The sequence below is a fragment of the Tiliqua scincoides genome, chromosome 4 (assembly GCF_035046505.1).
Source record: "Tiliqua scincoides isolate rTilSci1 chromosome 4, rTilSci1.hap2, whole genome shotgun sequence".
NCBI lineage: Eukaryota > Metazoa > Chordata > Lepidosauria > Squamata > Scincidae > Tiliqua > Tiliqua scincoides.
The window spans coordinates 183,549,510-183,573,101 of NC_089824.1; the positions used below are offsets into that span (position 1 = coordinate 183,549,510).

Sequence of the window (23,592 nt, forward strand, 5' to 3'; positions counted from 1 at the left end):
TAGCAGAAGTCTACATAATTTATAGAAGTTGCTGAAGTTGAATGTTCTTGGCATTAAACCAGGACTACATTGTTGTTGAATTCTCTTTTGACAGTTTAACACAGAGAATGCACACCCTGACCACAGGTGCTCATCTAGTATATAGAGACCGTACTGGTCATGTCCCCAGTGGCCAATGCCTTACCTTGCTTTAATAATGCCCCTTCAGTAGCTGGATTCTTTTGGAAGGATCTGTTCTTGAAGGTCATTAGTTTCTGAATTCCTACTTCAGTGACTTTGTTCCTAAGATCTACCAATTGTTATAACTTGTCTGGTTGCTCCATTTTTTTTTCCTCCTTTGTAGGTCAAAAAGAAATTGAAACTTTCTGATCAGTACTGGAAACCAAGGAATGATGCTGGAAATCAGCCTAATCAGGGCCAAAACCAGAGTAATGGCCCACCTCCCCATAGATCACGTGCTAAGGGCAGGTATGAAACTTCTTGGATCTTATCTAATGCAGAAATGGAAAGTTTCTGCAATGGACCAGGGCAGGGGCAGTGTTTAAACTGCATGGCCTACACCCAAGCTCCACACAGCTTGGAGCTCAGCTTCCCCAGAAGTCCAGTTATGATGTTAATGCTGAGTGTCTGGAGATACTACTATACAGCCACAGAAAAGGTCTGTGCAACGGCTCAGACCCTTTAGAGGGAACACTGGCTAGGGGAAGAACTCGTTTGGAAATCTCTAGTTCAGAAAGAGGCTTATGTTAATCCCTCAGTCTGTTATCCCTCTACATGTGTAGCTTATAGCCTGTCATGATGCTCTGAATCCTGAGGAGGTGTGTATGTTTTCTCCCCTGCCCCCAAACGTTTCTGACCCTTGTGTAACTGTAGATGAGAGCAGCAAGTGATGAAAAGTATTCTTTTTTTTCTAGCTGCTCCTATTAGTCCATGTGAACTTCCATATACTGTCCTGTTGGCATCCATACACTGATCCCATTCTCCTTGAGCTTCAAGCCCGGGCTTTCACCAATCTTTCCACTCTTTCTGAAGAGGGAGTTGAACTGTTTAAAAAAAAATTGGCTTCAGTTCAGGGTCATCAGTGTTTTGTTTGGTTCAGCTGTGCCTCAGGTGCTATAGCTAAAGAAAGCAAATCCCAACTATGTACCATTCAAATGCGTGGGTCTTAAGTTAGTTATGACTAACAGTGTGTTGTTGATTTCAGTAGTCCTTAATCAAAATTCACTTTCTTTGAATACAGTCTGCTAAAAAGTTATTTCGCCACCAGTACAGTTACTTTGAACTTGTTTAGATTTCATGAAGAATCATATCGTACCTTTCGCCCATAATTTTACTCCATAAAGTGACTGTAAACATTATGTAATTTTTAAAAACAAAATAAGTGCAGCAGGGTAAAAACTAAGAAAACAATATATAGGTGTGCGCTATTTAAGGATGGGGATAGGTTCTCTGATCTCCATTGTTATGTGATTAGGTCATTAAGTGAACATTCAGTCCAATGTATTGCCTTTGTTGTGTAAACACACACTTCCTGCCAGACACTAGCTGGCTGCACAGGCTCCTGGAGATAGATGGCCCCTTCTTTGCATTAAGAGCATTTTTGAGGTGTAAATAGACACTCTGCTGCAGGCTATGGGACATGTGATTGCCTCATTAAGAGCATCTTTATTGTTCTTTGAGCATGTCTTATATGCAGTTTGTCCTTAAGCTAACAGTTGTTAAAAGCGGTGCAGGTCTGTAGTTAAAAGCTATATGCCCAGTTATTGAACTTTTTTTTTCTGAACTGGTTTCCACTTCTTGTCTTTAGGGGTTTGGTCTAGTTTCAGCCAAGGCAACCTAGAGATTTTTAGGATTGTGTTTAGAATTGGTTTGGAATGGGCTCAGATTCTGTTCCTCTCCCAGGTCCCAGAGGGCAGGGGTGCATAGTTTTCTCTGAACCTTTGAGGTACATAAGGAGAACTTAAAAAGAAAAGGATCTCTCCTTTAATGTCAAAATACTCAAAATTGATCAGTTCACCCCAGTTGGAAAACTGTGCTTGCCACGTCCACTAACTTCAAGCTCCGCTTGGCCATTGTAGTAAGCTACAAGGAATTTATTGAAGATAGAGAAAACAGCTGAAAAAAATAAGGTTGAAATAGGTAGCCCAGCAATACAAAATTGAAAATGGCAGTTTCTAGTCTGGGGTTCAGTAATTGCGCTTTGGAATGTCAATTTGGAAGGCGGTTAGGGTTTCAATTTTCTGAAATAGGCATCTTTACCGGTTGAGGGGATTCTGAGATTTTTTGGGGGGGGGGGGGCTGGCCGTGTGGTTGGCTCTTTTGTGGGATGTGTGAATGTTGATTAGCCACTTGCTGCACCAGTGTAGTCCAGCCGCTCTTATGCCATCATTGTCAGTGAAACTCAAGGCAGTTTTAACCTTTTTTTTCACACTAGCTTAACTGGCAGGGACTTTTATCCCATATGAGAGAGAGTGTGGCAAATTCTAGCTATTAATTACTCTGAGGTAATTATTGTTTTTGAGGTACATACGTGGAGCCCAGGAAGTGTTTTAGGATGTGGCAGCTGGGTACTGTTCCTGTTTTGCCAACTGGCCGACACCGTCAAAACCTCTTGTGTCTGTGCACTTTTTTCCTGTTCAGCCATACCACTTCAATATGATAGGGCATCCTATGAAAACTACTACAGTCCACCCTTGGTATTCATGGGGGTTCTCTTCCTGGAACTCTCTTGGATGCAAAAGAAGTGGATAGTCAAATCTGAAAAACGTGTCCCTTTTAAATAGCGGTTTAAAAACCATTTTTCTTACCATTGTAGAATGGCAGGCAAGCAGTGTCCAGAAAAGCTATTTTCACATTGTGCCGAGGCAAGCAATCCATTCTCTTGACCCTGGTGTACTGAGGAATGCAACTCAGAAGTGATTAAATTCTTCCATGTTGCATTCTGGGGTGACCAAAGGCCAAGGGAGGAGGTTGTGACCCAGAAATGGCAGTTCTAATTACCCAAGACTTCCTGCTTCTTATCTACTATGGTAAGAAAAGCAGTTTTTAAACAGCAATTTTAAGGGACACTTTTTTTCCCCCCTGCAGTGGATTGGCAGGGCCCTTCTTGTCCATGGTGGCCATCCACGTTGAGTCAAATCCACAGATGGTCAAACCCACAGATGAGAAGGGTGGACCGGTAGATTGGAACTAGGGACATTGCCAAATAACAGTGACTGAACCCAGAAAATGTGTGTGTGGTCTGTGATTATGTGTGTGTGCTGCCTAATCCAGAAATCTCTGCTCTTCAGAGGCAAATTCACCAAGAAGAAGAATGGTGTGGACATTGTATCGGATCATGACCTACGGAATGGTAGTATCCGCTTCCCTGTGACCCCTAATGAGAAAAAAACTATCACCCTTAAGGTCAGAAACAATGGAGTAAATGAAGTGACACTGCGCGAGTACAAACAACTGCGCAGAGCTCGTGAATTAACCTTCAAAGCTCCTTCACCTCCACCTGTGACATTGCCCCCAGGTAATGTATATATTTGTATTGCTTGCTTCATCTCTGTTACATGGGGTGCAGAACAATGTAATATATCCCATTACAGTCCTGTTGTTCAACTGCAAATATACTTGTATGCCACTGCTGTCTACTGGTTTAACCATGGCCCCAAATGGCCAACTCCAACAGTCTTTCATTGCTTATGAAAGGGCCCCAGGCCTTGTTGAGTTTCATTAATGCAGGTGTGACCAGTTCTTGCATTTTCCTCTAGGGCAGTGTTTCTCAAACTGTGGGACCCACTAGGTGGGTCGTGAGCCAATTTCAGGTGGGTCCCCATTCATTTCAATATTTTATTTTTAATATATTAGACTGGATGCTGCCATGGTATGTGACTGCATCTGGGGAAATTTTACAGACCTGTACTTTTAATAAGCTACTATGAATATTCTTTTAACAATGATGGTCAATGGGACTTCCTCCTGGGTAAGCATGGGTAGGATTGTAATCCTAGGATTGCAGCCTAGGGTTGAAAAAATCTTCCTGCCTAATGACCACTTCTGGTCATGACATCACTTCTGGTGGGTCCTCCTGACAGATTTTCATTCTAAAAAGTGGGTCCCGCTGCTAAATGTGTGAGAACCACTGCTCTAGGGAACTTTCTCACCAAAACTGATAGTACTGTGTGAGTCTTCTCAGGCATGCAAGGCTAGAGATAAGAGTATCATACAGTTTTGGAATTTCCTCCTTGAAACCCAGTATTGTGAAGGATGGTTTGTTTGGACATGTGTTTGGGATTTTGAGTGTGTGCAGTATAATGAACTCTAGATGGGTGGGTAAGGCAGTGCCTAGAATGTCATCTAAGGAGGATTGGGGTCAGCTTAGTGTGATTCAACACTTTTCTTTTTTTTAACCACAGGAAAGCCCTAGAATTATTCTGAGTGAGTAGTCAGAGTAGATTATAACTTCTAAGTTCAGCAGATGGATCTGGCCTTTGTCTTCCTCAGCACTAACTTTCGGGGTATACAACTGTAAAAAAAATTTTTTCCCCAAATACTTGGAAAAATGAAAATCATTCTGCTGCAGCCTTGAAAATCCCAAGTCAAGTGTGGGATACTTTTTCATTTTTTAAAATTCAAATTTGAGCCATGCTTCCAATTCTTGGGAAACAGTTTAAGTTGAAACCCCCATGAGATTTGGATTTGGGGAAAATCTGCTAAAAGACCAGTCGTACCCTGAAATGCATAGAGAGAATTTACTGTCTTTTGCATCCCTTTAGAATTAAGAATTCTGGTATATCTGTAGGTATCTAACTACCTACAGATGATGCACATCAATTTTTCTTCTTGCAAAAACTCAAGATGGTTATAATATAGGTACTATCCCATCATATAAGCAAGGTGCTTATACAGGTTGAGAGCCCAATTGTGAACTCCATAGCTCCTGAGCTCCATCTGAGCTCCAAATGCTTGGCACCAGAAGTGTTTCGGGCTTGGATTATGTACAGTAGATGGAATATTTGCATATATGGGACCCAAGTCTAAACATGATATTCGTTTGTTTCATATGCACATTACACACATAGCCTGAAGGTAATTTTATACAATATTGGTAAACATTTTGTGCATGAAACAACACTTGTGTACACTGGACCATCAGCTAGCAAATGTGTCACTATCTCAGCCACCCATGTGGACTGTCTGTGGTGGTTTGGCAATCCCATCATTCCTGAATTTATATGCTGAATTTATATGCTATCGATAAGCAATCATTTTTTTACACTTATTCACACAACAGTAAAATATATGACATACCATTATATAGTACATGAATACAGTGAAAAATATTGGTGTAAATAAAAAATGTTCTGGATTTTGGAGTTGCAGGTATAGGATACTTGAGGCCAAATACTATCCAGTTTTCCAGTGCTGGTGCAGCTGTTCCTGTGGGGTGTACTCTGCATCCTTTGGTGGGGAGGCATTCACAGAGGCCTCCTCAAGGTATGGGAACATTTGTTCTGTTACCCTAGGGCTGCATTGTGGCTGCACCGGTGCCGGAAAGTTGGCTAGGATTGGGCCCTCAACCTGTATTGCAAGTCTTCAGATATTGTGCATCATTTGTAATGATCCATGGATAATTTACAGGGCCCCCACTGTACTGGATAAATTATCCATTGCTAATGGATACTTTATCCAGTACAGGGGGAGCCTCGTATCTGCAGATATATCTATGGCTTAGATTAACGTACACAGATACAAGTGGGTCCCCCTTGCCTCCTCAACACCCCCCAGAGGTGAGGTGAGCATCTGGCCCTCATAATGCCTTTTAAATGCATAAAAAATCACTTCTGGTTTTTCCACAAAACTGGAAGTGATTTTTTTTTTTTACTTCTAATAATCATTCTGAGCAGTGGCGATCCTGGCCTTGGTAGCACCTGGGGCCAAGACCACCGGCTACTGCCCCCTCTGTTGAGTTGCTGCACCCCCCACCAGTGGGCTATCACCCCTTACCACCCTTTTGGAGGCCCAGGAAGGCAGCACGCTACCTCCCCAACCCTCCGAAGGTCTTGTAAAGGCCTCAGAGGGCTGGAGAAAACCACTTCCAGTTTCACAGAGGAAACTGGCAGTGATGTTTTAATGCCCTTAGGAGGCATTTTGAGGGCCAGGGAAGCCTCCCCAACCCCCAGAGGGCCTTCTAAGGGCTTAGAATATCACTTCCGGTTTCATCTGTGAAACCGGAAGTGATTTTTTTCAGCCCTCCAAATTTTTTTTTTACAAGGCCTTTGGAGGGTCAGGGAGGCAGTGCACTGCTTCCCAGGCCCTCAGAACACCTCTGGGCTTTCACCCTGGGTGCTGCGAAAGAAGGGGGATGGTGGCAAGGCGCCACCCCCAGCCTGTTGCCCAAGACATTTGTCCCCCTTGCCCCCACTCAGATACGCCATTGATTCTTAGGCCCGCAGGGACTGTGTGCAGACACGCACAGCCTCTGCAGGGTTCAGACAACCCTCTGGAGGCGAGGGGAGCACATCTTCCCTTGCCTCTGTAGGTTATTCCCCCGTATCCTTGAATTCAGGTATCCTCAGGTGGTTCCTGTACATCTTCTGCTTGCACCATCTATAGATTTAGTTTTTAAAACTTTCATCCCATTTCATGGAGGGGATGTGTGTACACGTCTCATGTCATATGAGAGGTATTCTGTGGGGAGCAGAGAGAAACAGATGCACACCTTCCCTTTTGTGTGCAATCTTATCATAGCAAGCAACTTTATTGTTTTCAGGGATGTCATATGAGATCGAGGTAGACTGCCTGGCTCCGGACTACGGTTACTTTCTGAGTATTGTGGTGTTTAAGTTTAAAAGTGAACAGGATGGACCCTTCATCATTGGGCGTTTTATATCTGCTGTTGCCAAAAGCAAATTAGCAGAACAATTGGGTCCCTCGGCAAAATATCAGCCCTACCAGGCCAAACTGCACAAACCACATTATGTTACTACTGAGGATGGCATCCCGCCAGATACGTAAGTGGCAATTTCTGTTCATCTCCTTGTGATCCCTTTTGTCTGGTCAGTTTCCCCCTCTCTATTCTTCAGGCCACTTCTGCTTTTATAAATTGCAACTCTTCAGCCTTGCCAATCATTTACCTGCTTCTCTACTGCCTCTCATTCTCCATCCTTTTTCCTTGCATCAGGCTAGTTGTTCTCTTAAGCTCTTCATCTGTATATTGTTAAACCCTCTGAAGAGAAGCTTTTTGTGCTATATAGAGCAGGGGTTCTCAGACATTTTGGCACTGGGACCCACTTTTTAGAATGACAGTCTGTCAGAACCACTGGAAGTAATGTCATTAACCTGAAAGTGATGTCATTGCTAGAAGTGACATCATCAGGCAGGAAAAACTTTCACAATGAAATCAAATCAATTAAGTAAACTAAAAGTTTACAATAAGTATAAGTTTAAAAATTTATCTAAAATAAAGACGAACCCTCCTAGCCCTCCCAAGCAGTTGCTGAGCTGTTAAAAATCTTCCAAACATCCCAAAGACTGCAATCCTATCCACAGATACCTGGGAGTAAGCCCCCTTGACAATCGTCATTAAAAGCGTATACATAATAGCCTGTTAAAAGTGCAGATCTGTCATATTTCCCCAAATGCATTCACATAGCATGGTAGCATCAAGTCTAATAGATTAAGAATAAAATGTACATTGAAATGAATGGGGACTCACCTGAAATTGGCACGTGTCCCTCCTAGTGGGTCCCGACGCACAGTTTGAGAAACACTGAAATTGAGAATAATAATATTCTGAGCCAAGCAGTGAGTCTGGGCTTTGGGTGAAGCTAGAGCTATTGTTTGTCTTTTCTGTAGTGTTGTGTGTTTTAGTCTTTTATTCATCCACTTCCTAAATCTTCTTTGAGGCTAGTCATGTTTCTTCCAATGCTGAGACTGTCTAAGGACTGATTCATTCACACATGTACATGCCTCAGCTATTGCTCATGCTCCAATTCACAGACTGCCATCACATCAGGTGATCTCAAAGCTCTATCGATTGTGTTTGATCTATGGTGGCTGTGTTACACCTGCAAGTCAAAAATATGCATGTGTGAGTTGACCCTTCAGTTATGTAGGGCAGGGACCTTCAACACATGGGTCATGACCTAGAAATGGGTCAACCCCCCCAAGTCTTTTATGCTGCAAGATGTCAGTATCAAAGGTTTATTTGTGTTCTTTGTGAGTAGACTAGTAACATTTTTTGCAGGGAGTAACTTTTGTGGACCTACGATGCCCAGAAAGTAATGCACCACATTTTTTTTTCTTCAACAATTATTTATTGAACACAATGAAACTTACACACAAGAAAGAATGATGTTTCTTCTACACTCCCTATTTTTCCACGTAATCTCCGTCCAGTTCTATGGCCTTCCTCCAGCGAGACACAAGGGCATGTACGCCCTGTCGGTACCACTCCTTGTTCTGGTCACGAAGCCATTTCTGCACTGTGCGAATCACCTCTTCGTCATCCTCAAAATGTCATCCGCGAATGGCATCCTTTAATGGCCCAAACAAGTGGAAGTCTGAGGGAGCTAGGTCAGGGCTGTAGGGTGGATGGGGTAACACAGTCCAACCCTGTTTAGTGATGTGTTCCGAAGTCCTCAAACTTGTGTGAGGCTGAGCGTTATCATGTTGAATCAAACATTCACCTGGGTTGCTATGGCGCCGAAGTTGCTGGAAGTGCTTCTTGAGTTTGGTTAATGTCTTCACATAAGCTTCAGAATTAATGGTGCTGCCTCTTGGCATCACATCAATGAGTATGACGCCTTCACAGTCCCAAAACACAATGATCATGACCTTACCGGCGGAAGCAGTTGCTTTGAATTTTTTCTTCTGTGGAGATTGAGGATGACGCCATTCCATCGACTGTCATTTTGTTTCGGGCTCAAAATGGTGAACCCAGGTTTCATCACCTGTCACAATCCTGGACAAGAACGCTTCCCCCTCATCTTCAAAACATTTCAGCAACTCAGAAGAAATGTTTTTTCTGAGAGATTTGCGGTCCACCGTAAGACAGCGCAGAACCCATTGTGCACACACTTTTGAGTAATCAAGAGCACGGATGATTGCATCCACACTTCCTTTGCTGATTGACAGCTTCAGCGCCAACTGCCTAGTCGTTATGTGTCGATCCTCGCGAATGAGCACATCAGCGAGCTGCGTCTTGTCAGGTATGACAGCCGTGGATGGCCGCCCCAAATGCTGCAAATCTTGGAGCTCTGCCGAACCGCCTTCTAATGGCATCACCCTCTGTGCCCAGCGACTAACCGTACTTCTGTCGACTGCAGATTCTCCATAAACTGTACACAAACGTTTGTGAGTGTTCCCAACAGTTTCTTTCTCCACAGTGAGAAATTCAATGACGACACGCTGCTTGTAACGTACATCACTTACAGACACCATTTCGAAACACTGCTGCAGCTACACTATCTGTCTGAAGAAACCAAAAATTTGTGTGCGCACTCCTGAAAATTCAAATAATGTATATCTAAAGTTTCACATTCGTACCATTACTGTAGGCTGAGAAAAAAAATGTGGTGCATTACTTTCTGGGCGACCCTCGTATTTACAAGGCTGATCTGGACTATAGGTTGCTAAAGGTACGGGGTTGTGGACATGCATAAACATTTAGAATTGGATAAGAAGAAATGTCCACTGTGTGCATTTGTACTTACTGGAATCTCAACATTGGCTTACATGGGTTAGTAAATGGAAGGGGGAGAACTTGCATGAGTTCTTGGTTTGGTCTATGTCTTGGTAGGAGACTAGGGGAACACTGAGTAAGCTTTCTCAGCCCTGGGGTGAGAGGAGAGGGACTGAAATGCCAGAGTGGACTAGGGGGAGTCAAGTGAACTTGAAAGCAGCTTTAGAAGTCTAGTTGTTGTGAACTAATGAGAAGGAATAGGTGTGAGGCTGTAACCTGCTTTGCAGGCTTAGACACCTCAAAAAAAAATAACTTGTATATTGCACAAAAATCAACTTGTATATTGCACTGTGAAGCATCATTTAATGCCACAAGTCTGAAAATGGGTTCCATTTTTGGGGAAGAAGTTAGAGGTTTTTTCCTCTTTGCTCCCTAACATATATTTGCTTTTTGGTTTGATTTACTTCTTTGATTGTGTGTTTTGCATATGCTTTGAGCTTTTCATTCTCAGATTCCCGTTTGGGCTAGAAGCTCTTAGCCTTGGCATTTTCCATATGCTAAATTGGATAAATTTGTTTTCCTGAATGTCTTCAGACTTATTTTGTTGGTTGTGTGCTAAGTATGTGTGTATCAATACATGTGATGTGTAAACTGCAGGCTGTACTAAACTAGTTGAGATATGCACTTGTAATGCTTATGGGACAACTGGAGTCTGGCTTACGTAAGGATACTATATTATGGATATATTGTTTGGCTGCAGGGATTGTATGCTTGTGAAATAGCTTTTTCTTTCCTGTGAATTCTGTCCTTGCATGGCTCTGTCTCCTTTACTACTAGGCACTGTCTCTGGGTCCTAGTCTGCAAAGTGGCTTTCAGCTGACCAAGACCTGGAATCCACTTTGAAAACCACTGATCTCCTTGTCTGAGTAGGGGTTTGAACATCTCCCAAAATAACCTAGCACTGGTTCTCTCTCTTTATTTGAGTTAGTCTCAGTGTACTTTTGGACAAAGCACGCATACTGCTTACTACAACTGAGGATATCGTTTTCAATTATACTTGACTCCGATCAACCCCCTAATTGCCCATAACCTTGTACTTTTTCCTCATTCTGTTTCCCTAGCTCTTTAAGCTATGAGCTTCAGCTAAAGATACGCCTAGATAGCCACAAATACCCATCAGATTTGAAGGATCAGATTGAGTATCTGGATGAGGGTCATGCACCCGATAATGGCACCCGTGACAAAGTTGCCCAGCTCCAGTAAGTATTTGTGACCTAAGTTGTTTTCTTCATTGCTTCTGTCCTTACCTGAAGTTGTGAACAATTGATTATGTTGTTACTATTTTGCTACATCCTTAATAAACCCCTTGTATAGGAGATGTCGTTAACCACTACAGAATCTTGAAGCATCCCACCCCAGTATAGGCAAATGCTCCCTCATATTTCTTTTTCCTAACTTGCTCCACTCCACAGAACCAATGTGTATACAGTTAGAGGGAATAGGGCTATCGTGCTGTGCATTTCATTTCATCTCTCCTTCCCATTTGTATGTGTGGAGGCCCCTGTTGAAAAAAGGCAGAGCTCAATCTGATATGTGGATCCCTTTCACAGGAGCTTACTGGGAGCTGAACTGCAGTTTGACAACTACAGTGAAAAGTTTGAATTGCTGCTTCACCTGGAAGAAATTCAAATGGAAGTGGATATTCACCGATATGACATGCATGATGTTTGCATGGTTAAAGACAGTAGAAGTAAGGATCTCCTTGTTCTGAAGGTGAGCAAGAGGTAACACATGGTTTGCAGAAAAAATGCTTCATGTTGCATAGTAGTGGTTCCCAAACTTTTTAGCATCAGGACCCACCTAAAAAAAAAGTTTCACTTTACCAGCCACTAAAGCCTCTGTGGCTATAATGGTGATTGGACAACAGTGCTCCAGTCCCCCCAGTAACAGCTTGTTTAACCCTTGATGCACATAGCCTAATCTGTCTTGTCAGTTTTGCAACCCACCAGAAATCCCATGGACCCACAGTTTGGGAACCACTGGAGACCAAAATGGTGTGGTGGCTATAGCATTTCATTAGAAAGGTCTGTAATTAGATCTTCAGATCTGTGATTAGTTATGAAGTTCATTAGATAAGTCTCTTTGTATGCCTCTCTCTCTCTCTCTCTCTCTCTCTCTCTCTCTCTCTCTCTCTCTCTCTCTGCCTAACTTAAGTAAAATTACACTCATTGGGACTAGAAAGCCTAATGTTCTTGGGGTGCAACCTTATTTTTAGGGTATTAGTATCATTCACCATGGTGTCTTGCAGGGATGGGGCTTGGGGATGGTTTTTTTTTGGTGAATCCAGTGTTTCCTAAAAGGCAGATTCCAGGTGGTGGTGGTGTGTTTCCATGGTGGTAGGAGATTCCTGTTCAGCATCTTGACCATTAGCTACTGGTGCCCCATGGGACTCTGCCATGTTCCTTATTCCTTTTAAACACCTATATGAAATTGCCTTTGATAAGCTTTGGCTACTGCACCCAGGATGGTCAGACTTGGCCACAGTTACCCAGGAACTGGTAACATCAGGGTTGGATTACTATAACATGCTCTAGCTGGGCTGCCTTGTGAAGACTCTTCAGAAACTGCAGTTGGTACAGGATGCAAACTCTATTATTTTGTGTCAGGGTCATGTATATGTTGCATCTCTGTGGCCTGTCTATAGTAACAACAATACAGTATAGCACTTTCTGAGCGCAATAAACTACAAGATAACACTTTCTGAGTCTGCAAAATGTTTCACCTGGGTCATCTTGTTGTTCTTGCAATACCCCATACGGTGAATAAGTATTATCCCCATATTGCAGCTGGGGAGCTAAGGCTGAGGCTTATGTAAGCCTACCAAGTTCATGGCAAAGGTAAAATTTGAACCAGGAAAGTCCTATTTGTAGCCTGGTCTCTTGGCCGCTATACTATATCAGCTGTTCTGTTTCTGGGTGCAATTTAGAGTGCTTGTTATGATTCTCTCCAGCAGGGCTCATCAGACTATGGCTTGCAGGTCAGGTCTGGCATTTCGTGAAAGCCCCCCCAACCCCTGTGAGTGGCACTTACCATTCTGCTGAGCCACTGCTTCTCTGATCTGGACATAAGCATGCTCTGGACAGAGTGTCTGCCCAGAAATCCTGGTGCTAAGCCTGCTGGGGTGATAGGCATTAGATGTAACTGTGGGCATCCCTATGCCCAGCTCAGGTGCACAGAGAAGTGCAACCAAGAAGTGGTGTGGTGGAACAGAAAGTATTCCTCAGGATGGGTAGGGCTTTTTTGGTAGACTGCTGGATAGATCTAAAGTCTAAGGACCTTGATACTTGAACGACTGTTGCTTCTCTCCCCACCCACAAATCCGCCGACCTCCTGTAGTCTTATATGGAAGTTCTGTAAGTGCCATCACCTTTTAGAAGTGTGGTTGGCAGTAACCCATGATGGCACCTTCTCCATCATGGTGCCCAGCTGATGGAACGCACTAATTCCAAAATACTATCCTTCATGTAACTTATTGGAGGCACAAGAATGGAACAGGGTGTGTGTGCTTAATATATATTAAACTGACTCTGTTCTCTGTCCAGGCCCCTGGAGTGGCTGAGAACCGCCCTTCGGTCTTGAGAGGAGACCATCTTTTTGTGACTGAAAATCTGGGACAGTTCCCAACTGTTCGGTACAAGGGCTATGTCCATGCTGTGGAGTTGGAGAAAGTCAAGCTGGGCTTCTCCAGAAAGTGAGTGGCATCTGGCTTCTAGTCTAAAGCTTGCAGAAATGGGTTCGATCAGAGGTTCCCAAACTTTGTCTGCCATGACCCACTTCATCTTCTATGCTGGGTCCTGACCATTGCACTACAAAGCATTACTGGGAGCCACTGGAGGTCACTTCCAAGCTCACTTCAGGCCTGTGATCCACTCTATTGGCCTCTGCAGGCCCCAGAATGCTTTGTAGAAGCAAACCAGAAGGCATGGAAGAAAAATGGAAGTCAGAGACACAAACCAGAAGTTGCTTCTTGTCACTTCCTCAAGGCATTCTAGTGCCTGCAGAAGCCAATGGAGTGTGTTGCAGACCTGGTGCAACCAAGAAGTGGCCTCTTTTGTCTACCAGTAAAGCGTTGCAGTGCAACAGTGAGCATCGGGTCACAACCCACCAGTGGATTGTGACCCACAGTTTTGGAAATGCTGAGTTAGATCATTCTGCAACATAAGGGTAAGTAAGATGAAAGATGAAGGTCACCTGTGCAAGCACCGAGTCATTACTGACCCTTGGGGGGGAGGTTGCCATTTCCACGGCAATTTCATGGCAGACTTTAAGTAAGGTGGTTTGCCATTGTCTTCCCCAGTCATGTAATAATAATAATAATAATAATAATAATAATAATAATAATAATAATACTTTATTTTTATCCCGCCCTTCTCCCAAAAAGGGACCCAGGGCGGCTAACAACATATAAAACAAATTAAAACATAATTTCACAGATAAAAACATATTAAAAAACACATTAGCAGAACCCATAAAAACAGTAGTCAGAAGAGTCAGAATAAAAGAGCATAAAACAGCAGTTCTTAGAGGAATCGGGCCTGTAAAAAAGCAACTAAAAGATATATAAAAGATGTTAAAAAGGCCAGAACGTCAGAAGGCTTGGTTAAACAACAAGGTCTTCAGGCCTCGCCGAAAGGACTCAAGAGAGGGAGCCATTCTTAAGTCAAGGGGAAGGGAGTTCCACAACGTTGGTGCCACTACTGAGAAGGCCCTATTTCTTGCTGCCGCCCCACGTACCTCCTTAGGCGGCGGCACTTGTAAAAAGGCCTTCTCTGATGACCTGAGAGGACGAGCCGGATTGTACGGGAGCAGGCGATCTCTAAGATAACCTGGCCCAGAGCAGTATAGGGCTTTAAAGGTCAAAACCAGCACCTTGAATTGGGCCCGGAAACGAATGGGCAGCCAATGTAGCCCCCGGAGAAGCGGGCTGACAGAGTCAAACCGCCTAGCTCCAGTGACCACACGGGCCGCCGCATTCTGCACTAATTGCAGTTTCCGAACTGTCTTCAGGGGCAGCCCCACATAAAGCGCGTTACAATAATCTAACCTCGATGTCACCGTAGCATGGATCACCGTGGCCAGGTCTGCACGATCCAAGTACGGACGCAGCTGGCGCACCAGCCGAAGCTGAGCAAAGGCCCCCCTAGCCACAGCCGCCACCTGGGAATCCAGGAGCAGCTGCGAGTCCAGGTGGACCCCCAAGCTGCGGACCTGCTCCTTCAGAGGGAGTGCAACCCCATTCAGAGCAAGCTGTTAATCCAGCACCTGCATCGAGGATTTCCGAACCAGGAGAGCCTCTGTCTTATCCGGATTTAATTTCAGCTTGTTAGCCCCCATCCAGATCCTCACTGCTTCCAGACTGCGCTCCAGGCCCTCAACCGCCACCCTGGAGTCTGGAGGAAAGGAGAGATAAAGCTGGGTGTCATCAGCATATTGATGACACCCCACTCCAAACCCCCGGATGACCTCTCCCAGCGGTTTCATGTAGATATTAAATAGCATGGGGGACAGAATTGAGCCCTGCGGCACCCCGCACCTCAATGGCCAGGGTGTCGAACAGGCATCCCCCAGCACCACCATCTGGGACCGACCTTCCAAGTAGGAGCGGAACCACCGCAAAACAGTGCCTCCAACTCCCAACTCGGCCAATCGGCCCAGAAGGATACCATGGTCGATGGTATCGAAAGCCGCCGAGAGATCCAGCAGGACCAACAGGGACGCACTCCCCCTGTCCAGTCCCCAGCGTAGGTCATCCACCAAGGCGACCAAGGCAGTTTCCGTCCCAAAGCCCAATGTAAGTAAGTAAGATAGCCAGTTTCTAAACCCAATGCGATTATCTATATTTAATAGCTGTTTGTGTTGGCTGACAAGCTGCCTTAGGCACAAAACATGTGATGTTTATACATTCATATATGGCTCTGGGTATTTGCCAGATCAGTAACATGAACTCAGATCCCACAGACCAAAAGGAAGACCACACATCCAAAGGTTGGTACCACCTCCATTTTTTTTACCCAGTTGGCTTGGATGGAGCCTTTCCTGCTTGTTGGGAACTTCTGTAAGTGAATTGCACAGCCCAGATGACCCTGTGGACCAAAGCCCCCTCTGAGGAACTTCCTGGCTTGGAACAAATAAAAAACACATGCAGGGTCTTTGACACTAACTGTCCTTACCAACTCCATGGCCAAATTCAGTCAAGGAGCCATGTTAATTAAGCAGCTGGCCCCCGAGGTAGCTACTTTGTCCTCAGCAAGGTACATTAACAATAAGAAAGGCCTATTTAGGATGAGATAAGCCATCAAGGAAGGTTCCTTGATGAGTGTGCCCCACGGAACACCCCATAAAACCCTACAGAAAAATATAATAAAGTTGGGTTACTCTTCTGCCTTGCTCTTTGATGTGCTGGTGATGCATTTAGCGACCCCCATTCAAGCTGCAATTCAAAGGCAACTATGCTAAGCCAGTACTCAGGAATGGTAGCCCCCTTTTGCCATCCAACATTTTCCGACTTCTCTCCCCAAGTAAAAATAATGCATTCTTGCCCTTCTCTTTTCCCACTCTGTGCTTGCACCAATACATACCCCATTTCCTTCCCCCCCCCTTCCCTCTGTATAGTAACTGCTTATGTTTAGGATTGAGGATGGCAATTTTGATTTCCTTTCCCTATCATTATTCAGTAATTCCCACAATAAAAGTTAGTTTTTTTCACAATAAAAGTTGCTCTTTTCACTGTTTTCCTCTTCTGCCAAGCCATTCAGTCATGTCATTGGTCACGACAAAGGGTCCCAGCACACAAATGTTCCTCCCGTGTGTGCACAAGTTAACATATATTGGAAAGCGCAGATTCAGGACTCAGCAATATTTTCACATGAGAAGCAGCACCTGCCCTGTCTCTCCTTGTCACTTGGCTGCTAAAGGCCAACTCTTGGACATGCTGTTTGCTGGACATGTATCGGTCAATCGTGTAGCAGACAAGGCAAATGATGGAAGCACAGTCCTTGAGGCAGACAGTATTGGAAAACACCAATACTGGTGAAGAGAAAGGAAAACACCTGGTGAAGAGGTGGAAAACACCAAGAAAAATCAAGGGTGGGGAAGACAATAGACAGTGAAGAGAAAGGATGTAGGTTAGTAAACTTTGAGGGAAGGGCATGGTTGAGGAAGAAGGAGGGAGGGTAGGTTGGCCTTGTGGGTTAAGGCAGAACTGGAAGAGGTTGAAAGCTAAGTAGGAGAAGCATGAAGCTGATTGGTGGATAGCATGATTTTGGAGCCTCAACTGATGTAGAGGGTCTCTTTAGGAAGGTGGGTACAGCCAATGGGTATGTAAGGGTAGATGAGGAAACGAGTAAAGAGACTGGACAAGAAAGGACAGTGTGAATTGATAGCCTGCATGAGGAATCTCTGTGGCCAGAATGAATATGTGATCTAAGGTCCTGTGATGGTTTGTACTCCTCAGCCCTTTTCCTTTTTCCTAGGCTACTGTCTCGTTTCATTGACAACATGAAATTCGATGTGACGTTCACCTTCAATCGTCTGCCATTGCAAGTCCAGCATCGTGCTGTTCTTTTTGCTCAAAAGAGGCAACTACGCAATCTGCTCTTCCCATCTTTCTCTGATGGGGAATCCCTGCTCCCTGTTGGGCAAAGCTTGAGGTGAGATGGGGGGTGCGAATGAGGCAGGAAGAGACTGCAGACACTTTACCTAAGAAGTATTCCAGCAGTAGAAGTTGGAGCTGAGGCATGTATGAGGTGAAATGGCACTGATTTTACTCTTTGCTGAGCTTTGCTGTTACTTCTTTCTTCTCATATTCCCATCTTCCAGACTATATGACCGAAACCTGAACAACGAACAGTGCAAAGCTGTCCATCAGGTGGTGGCAGGCATCTCCAGACCAGCTCCGTACCTCATATTTGGACCACCAGGTACTGGCAAGACAGTGACCATGGTAGAGGCCATCAAACAGGTGAGGAAAAGGTTCATCACTGCAGTTAGATCTACCACAGATGTACTTTAGTTTGGGAAAGTGAAGTGGTCCTGGCTTAGTCTTAGTAAGATGCGACCTGAATGCTTGCCAAATTCAAGAGTCTTGGAGCACCCAAGATCCAGGTTTGGAACACCCCCCTCCCCCAAGGCTGGGTTGTTTTCACAGTACTCCATGGACCCTCTGCTGGTGTTATTCCTAAAAGCTTGGCAATATGGTTTTTATGACTAAGAACCTCCAACTTATACTTCTGTCCTGACCAGGTACTTCACTGTCTTGAGGATTCCCATGTGCTTGCCTGTGCCCCCTCCAACAGTGCTGCTGACTTACTGTGTCAACACCTCAAAAACCACATAGAAAAAAGGAAAATCTATAGAATGAATGCTAGCAACCGGCATTATGACACAATCCCTGAAGATATCAAGGTGTGTACTTACTCCTTTCAACATGGTGCTGTCATTCCTGGCTCAGATACTTTGTTCAGACCTGTCAGGTTATTTACCTGATACCCTTTGTCCCTGTTCATCACAGAGGAAGCAGATAGCTGCTGGAGCCCCTGCCCTAAGCTGTGCTTAATGTCTGGTTTTGTTTCTAGCCCTACTGTAACTGGGACACGGAGAAGAAGTGCCCTGTCTTCCCCGCTAAAGAAAAGCTGCAAGAATACAAGGTCATCATCACCACCCTGGTGACAGCAGCAAGGTAAGGACAGAGTACCTTGCAAAAAGAGTTAAGAATGAGTAAGTAGTGATGGAGGTCTGTAATCTGCCTGTGGTGGGAAGGGGAGAACATTGCTGAATAATGTATTTGTAACATGTTCAAGTGGAGAACTGTGTCTGTTGCTGCTGCTTGACATGGTCAGATTATCATGTTAACATGTGCAAGTGGAAGCTACAGATGGGGCCTCTTTATCCCCAGCAGATTTAATGTGGTGTGGGTTCTGGACCTGTATTGGAGGCCCTCACCTGACCTCATGAACAAGACTGGAAGTGACTTGCAGTTGTGGCTGGGAGGCTTTCTGCGGCCCAGGGTAGCCATGTACAGCCTTTATGGACCTTGGAAGACCTCTGGAAACTACCAGAAGGTGTTTCCAGTCACATCCAGAAGTCCTCTGATGGCCTCCACCCATGGATTCCATATTCCACAGGCTTCAGTACTCACAGGAGTCTGTTTGTGAGATCATTGCAGTTGCTACTTGCATACATTGTGAATGTATGTCCAGTCCAGACAGAAGTGGGGTTTTGATGGCAACCACTTCCAAATGGTAACATGAATTGGGCTGATGTAGGCTTAGAAACAGGAACAAATTATTGGTCCCTCAGATCAGCAATGTGTTACTACTTTTTTTCTACTGCTGCAGTGGCTTTGCTGAGGGGGGATGCTTACTGGGTGACACCACTACTGCCAACAATGGGAAAAATCTTGCTATTTTTGAATAATACCATCATGTTATATACCATTTGATTCGTAATTTAAAGCACAATGCCACAAGCTGCCTTGAAATAGCTGTATCCTACCCAAAGTTATAGCCAAATAACCAGAAAACCAAATAACAGCTGCCTTATGTAACAAAAAGTGGATTTCCTTAACTTAAAGCTGACGAATGAGACTGATTGTTCCAAGAGCCAATGAGGTGTTGTTATGACACAGCAGTGAACCAATAAGGTGTCAATATGAGCCTGCTCTCATTTCCATGTATCACAATTAATATTAGAACTCTTATCCAGTTGTATGAGTGTCATCAAGTTGGCCACTGGTTTGGTTGGTTGCTGATCTATTGGATAACTTGTTCTTTGTTTAAATAAATAAAGTTAATGGGGGTGACACAAACCCCAGTGATACTATGCAATCACAGTTCATCTCAGTGGCTTAAGAGTAGCTCTGCAAGCATGCCATAGCTTTCATATGTGTAGGAGCTATTGCTGTCCAGGATCAGTCTCCTGACAGTGTCGTGGGCAACGGGTGGGGTACACATGCTGTGGATCAGGGAGACCTGGGTTCCAGTTCTTGTTTAACTGTAGCACTCACTGGGTGACCTTGAATTAGGCGGTATCACTTGGCTTAATCCACCCCACAGATTTGCTTTCTAAGCTAAAACTGTGTGTGTCTGTATCTTTGAAGGGGGGGATAAAAATATAATAAAGTGAAGGACTGGTTGGCATGTAGGGTGACAAATTTTAGCTCTGTCATGTGTTTCAGATATAGGGAAGTGTCTTGTTACAATCAAGGGGGAGGGACTTGATATGTAGAAGACAATTGTGCTTCAGCTGAAAGCTAAACATTCCTCTGTATACTTAATTGATTTCTCTCTTGGCTAGGTTGGTTTCAGCTGACTTTCCTGCTGGGCATTTCTCTCATGTCTTCATTGATGAGAGTGGCCATGCTGTAGAACCAGAAAGTGTGACTGCCATTGCAGGTGAGGTTTCATGCATTCAAAATTGGCGCTGTGTTTAATAAAGTAGCACCAGTTCAACCCAGTTGCAATCTGGTGTCTCTGCTGGGGGATGTGAGTGTAAAAGGCACGTCAGATACAGGGAGTTGGCAGCAAGATGCAAATATCTTGTGGTCTTGTGTGTGCTCCCTGAGGCATTTGTGAGATACAGGAAGCTGGACTAGATGGGCCCTGGGCCTGATCCAGCAGGGCTTATGTTCATTTCCTGTGTCCCTGTGTGCCCATTTTTTTCAAAATCTGGAAAACAGCATTTCTATGGGAAAAATTAAAATGTGTTTGTTAGAGTTATAGTCAGTGTACATGGCATTGTGGTTCACTCAGTGGGCAGCATGGTGCATTGTGGGTATTATTTAATGTGCTTAATGTTATGTGGGACTTATGTAATGTATGTAATCTTGTTCTCTCTAGTACCATTTTGAGATTTCTCAGTGTTTCTGCCTTTGAGGGCTCAAGACATTGAATTGAAATGGTTTGTTTAAAAATGTCCTTTGGTGGGGTGGTTTTTTTTTAAAGAAATGAACAATATTTTTTGTCTTTGTTTCCACTTATGGCTTTTGGGCCGTCTTCGCAAACACACATTCTAGGTCTTGTCATTTGTAGAGTTCTGAACGGTAGTGTTTGAAATGTTGATGTTAGGCAGATGAAAATGTAAGACCCACTATCCCTGCCTTATGGAGCAAATCTCTTGTGCCCCTGTCTTTCTTTATAGGTATCCTAACTGTGATGGACAAGAAAGAAAATCCCAAAGGAGGGCAGCTGGTCTTGGCGGGAGATCACCAGCAACTGGGACCAGTTCTGAGGTCGCCTCTGGCTATTAAGTATGGCTTAGGTGAGTGAGAATCAAGAGGCGATCAGTTTCCAGGCATTTCTTTTATCTAACTTGGAGTAGTAGAGAAGGCTAATTCCATACTTGGGATTAATTGAAAAGGAATTGAGAATAAGACAGTTAATATTATGATGCCATTGTACAAATCGATGGTAAGGCCACACCTGAAGTATTATGTCCAGTTCTGGTCACTACATCTCAAAAAGGATTTAGTGGAAATGGAAAAGGTGCCGAAGAGAGCGACTAAAATGTTTACTGGGCTGGGGCACCTCCCTTATGAAGAAAGGCTACAGTGTTTGGGGCTCTTCAGTCTAGAAAAGAGGTGCCTGAGGGGACACATGATTGAGATATACAGAATTTGCAGGGCATGGATAGAATGGATAGAGAGATATTCTTTTCCCTCTCACATAACACCAGAACCAGGGGACATCCACTAAAATTGAGTGTTGGAAGAGTTAGGACAGACTAAAGAAAATATTTCTTTACCCAGCACGCAATTAGTCTGTGGAACTCCTTGCCACAGGAAGTGGTGATGGCATCTCACCTAGATTCCTTTAAGAGGGAATTGAACAAATTTCTGGAGAAAAAGTCCATCACAGTTTACAAGTCATGAAAGGTATGTACAAGCTCCTGATTTTAGAAGTGGGCTACCTTAGAATGCTAGATGCAAGGGAGGGCACCAGGACCAGATTGTGTCTTGCTGTCTTTTGTGCTCGCTGAAGCATTTGCTGGGCCACTGTGAGATACAGGAAGCTGGACTAGATGAGCCTTTGGCCTGATTCAGCCGGGCTCTTCTTATGTTCAGTTATCTGCCTCTGAGAGGATAGTGCATAGAGCAGCTCTGGGTTTATTTTAAATAATAGATTGGGAGAGCCCACATAGTGTGTGTGTATGCATAACACTAGATTTCACTGAATGCTTAGGACAGGGGTCTCCAAACTGTGACCCGGGGCCCACATCCAGCCTGCCACAAGGTTTTATCTGGCCTGCAGCATCTTTAAATAGTTTTTAAATATTGTTTTGTCCCAGCCACGTAGTCTGCTGGGTCTTTTTAACACCATATAAGTCTCCCTATGCCTTACAAGGCATTAAAAATGTCACTTCCTGTTTCCACAGAGAAACCAGAAGTCACTTTTTTTTTTCTGTTTTAAGTCATTCTGAGCCTGGCAGAGGACCCTCACAGCTCTCTTCACCTCTGAAGGATGGGGGTGGGTCACGAGAGGCCTGCATCCATGGATAAGTGAATCCACGGATACGGCATCTGTGAATATGGGGGCCCCTTGTGGCATCATTATTGCGCATGTGATAACAAATCAGGTTTCTGCAACGGATTGGGCAGAGTCAGTGTACTGTGCATCACTCACCTCTGCCCTATATAAAACCAATTTTTTTTTTTTGGTCTGCGAAAATGTGTAAAATGTACAACGTGGCCCTTGTTGTGAATGTGTTTTTACCTTGTTTTTAATTGTGTTTTTAATGCTTTGTTTGTTGCTTTTTTGTATTCTTTTTAATTATTGTTGTAAGCTGCCTTGGGTTCCTTCAGGGAGTAAGACAGGATATTAGTAAATAAATAAAAAGTTTGGAGATCCCTGGCTTAGGTAGATATGATGCCCGAAGTTTCAGGTTGCCTCAGGCTGAATTCGTAGTGAAACAGTTGTTGCAAAAGAAGTAATCCAAGTGGTATGCTGTTTATACAAGCCTGTGCTCATGTGTTCTGGGGTTACTTTAATCACAACAAGAAAATATCTTCCAAAAAGGAAGGAGTTTGCTGGTGTACTTAGTCTGGGCTAATTTACATGGACATGCAGCTTAGAAGTGGCTTGTTGGTTCGAGTGACACCTGTGTGACATTGGTGGCCGAAGGAACACATGCATGAATTAAGATGGAGAAAGGAACACATAGTCTCAGTTCCTTCCATTCCCTCTCAAATGCTGAGGGCTGTCCCTGCTCTTGTAGAACTTTCCTTGTTGGAGCGGCTGATGGGACACAACTCTCTGTATCAAAAGAAGGACGGAAGCTACAACTCGCAGTTTGTCACTAAGCTGTTGCGCAATTACAGGTATATTTTTCTGATCAGCCTCAGAATTCAAGCAGGTGGAGCATTAGAGATCCAATGTATGTCTGTTTCTGGGTATTGCATTTTGTGTACCATGCTTAGATTGAATAGAACTTACGGAATCTGTTCTCCCCAGTGTTGGATGCTAGCCTGTCATCACTGGATAAGGCCTATTTTCTAAGGCTGTAGCAGAAGGATTACAGCTTGTAGGGAGTGAACAAGCATTTCATTCTGATTTATGCCACTTGTCCTTTTTCATTAGTAAGAATACAGTGGGCCCTCGGTATCCTCAGGGGATCCAGTTCAAGGACCCCACATGGATACAGATTTCTGCTGATAATGAAATCAGTGGAAAGGCCTTCCAGTGACATCTAGGAGGTCCTTGATGCCCTCCATATGTGGGCTCGGCACCTGCACTGAGTCAGATCCTCAGGTGCTGAACCCACAGATAAGGAGACCCAACTGTATTGTGCTTAAAACTGATGCAAAAATATCTCCCTCATTGTTGGATGGTACTGCATGGGGAAAAGGAATGCAGTCAGCCCACGAG

At 44.2% G+C, this 23,592-nt stretch overlaps 1 protein-coding gene across 1 annotated transcript in view; it reads left to right on the forward strand.

Annotated features, from left to right (window-relative positions):
* Positions 1 to 23,592, forward strand: part of MOV10 (Mov10 RNA helicase) — a 41,766-nt gene that overhangs the window by 8,655 nt on the left and 9,519 nt on the right. The window contains exons 3-15 of the mRNA XM_066623273.1: positions 344 to 468; positions 3,291 to 3,517; positions 6,761 to 7,001; positions 10,795 to 10,932; positions 11,284 to 11,446; positions 13,276 to 13,424; positions 17,206 to 17,382; positions 17,552 to 17,693; positions 17,975 to 18,136; positions 18,307 to 18,410; positions 20,027 to 20,124; positions 20,870 to 20,989; positions 22,943 to 23,045. Of these exons, the coding sequence (XP_066479370.1) occupies positions 344 to 468; positions 3,291 to 3,517; positions 6,761 to 7,001; positions 10,795 to 10,932; positions 11,284 to 11,446; positions 13,276 to 13,424; positions 17,206 to 17,382; positions 17,552 to 17,693; positions 17,975 to 18,136; positions 18,307 to 18,410; positions 20,027 to 20,124; positions 20,870 to 20,989; positions 22,943 to 23,045 (1,949 nt within the window). The remainder of the gene's footprint in view (positions 1 to 343; positions 469 to 3,290; positions 3,518 to 6,760; positions 7,002 to 10,794; positions 10,933 to 11,283; positions 11,447 to 13,275; positions 13,425 to 17,205; positions 17,383 to 17,551; positions 17,694 to 17,974; positions 18,137 to 18,306; positions 18,411 to 20,026; positions 20,125 to 20,869; positions 20,990 to 22,942; positions 23,046 to 23,592) is intronic.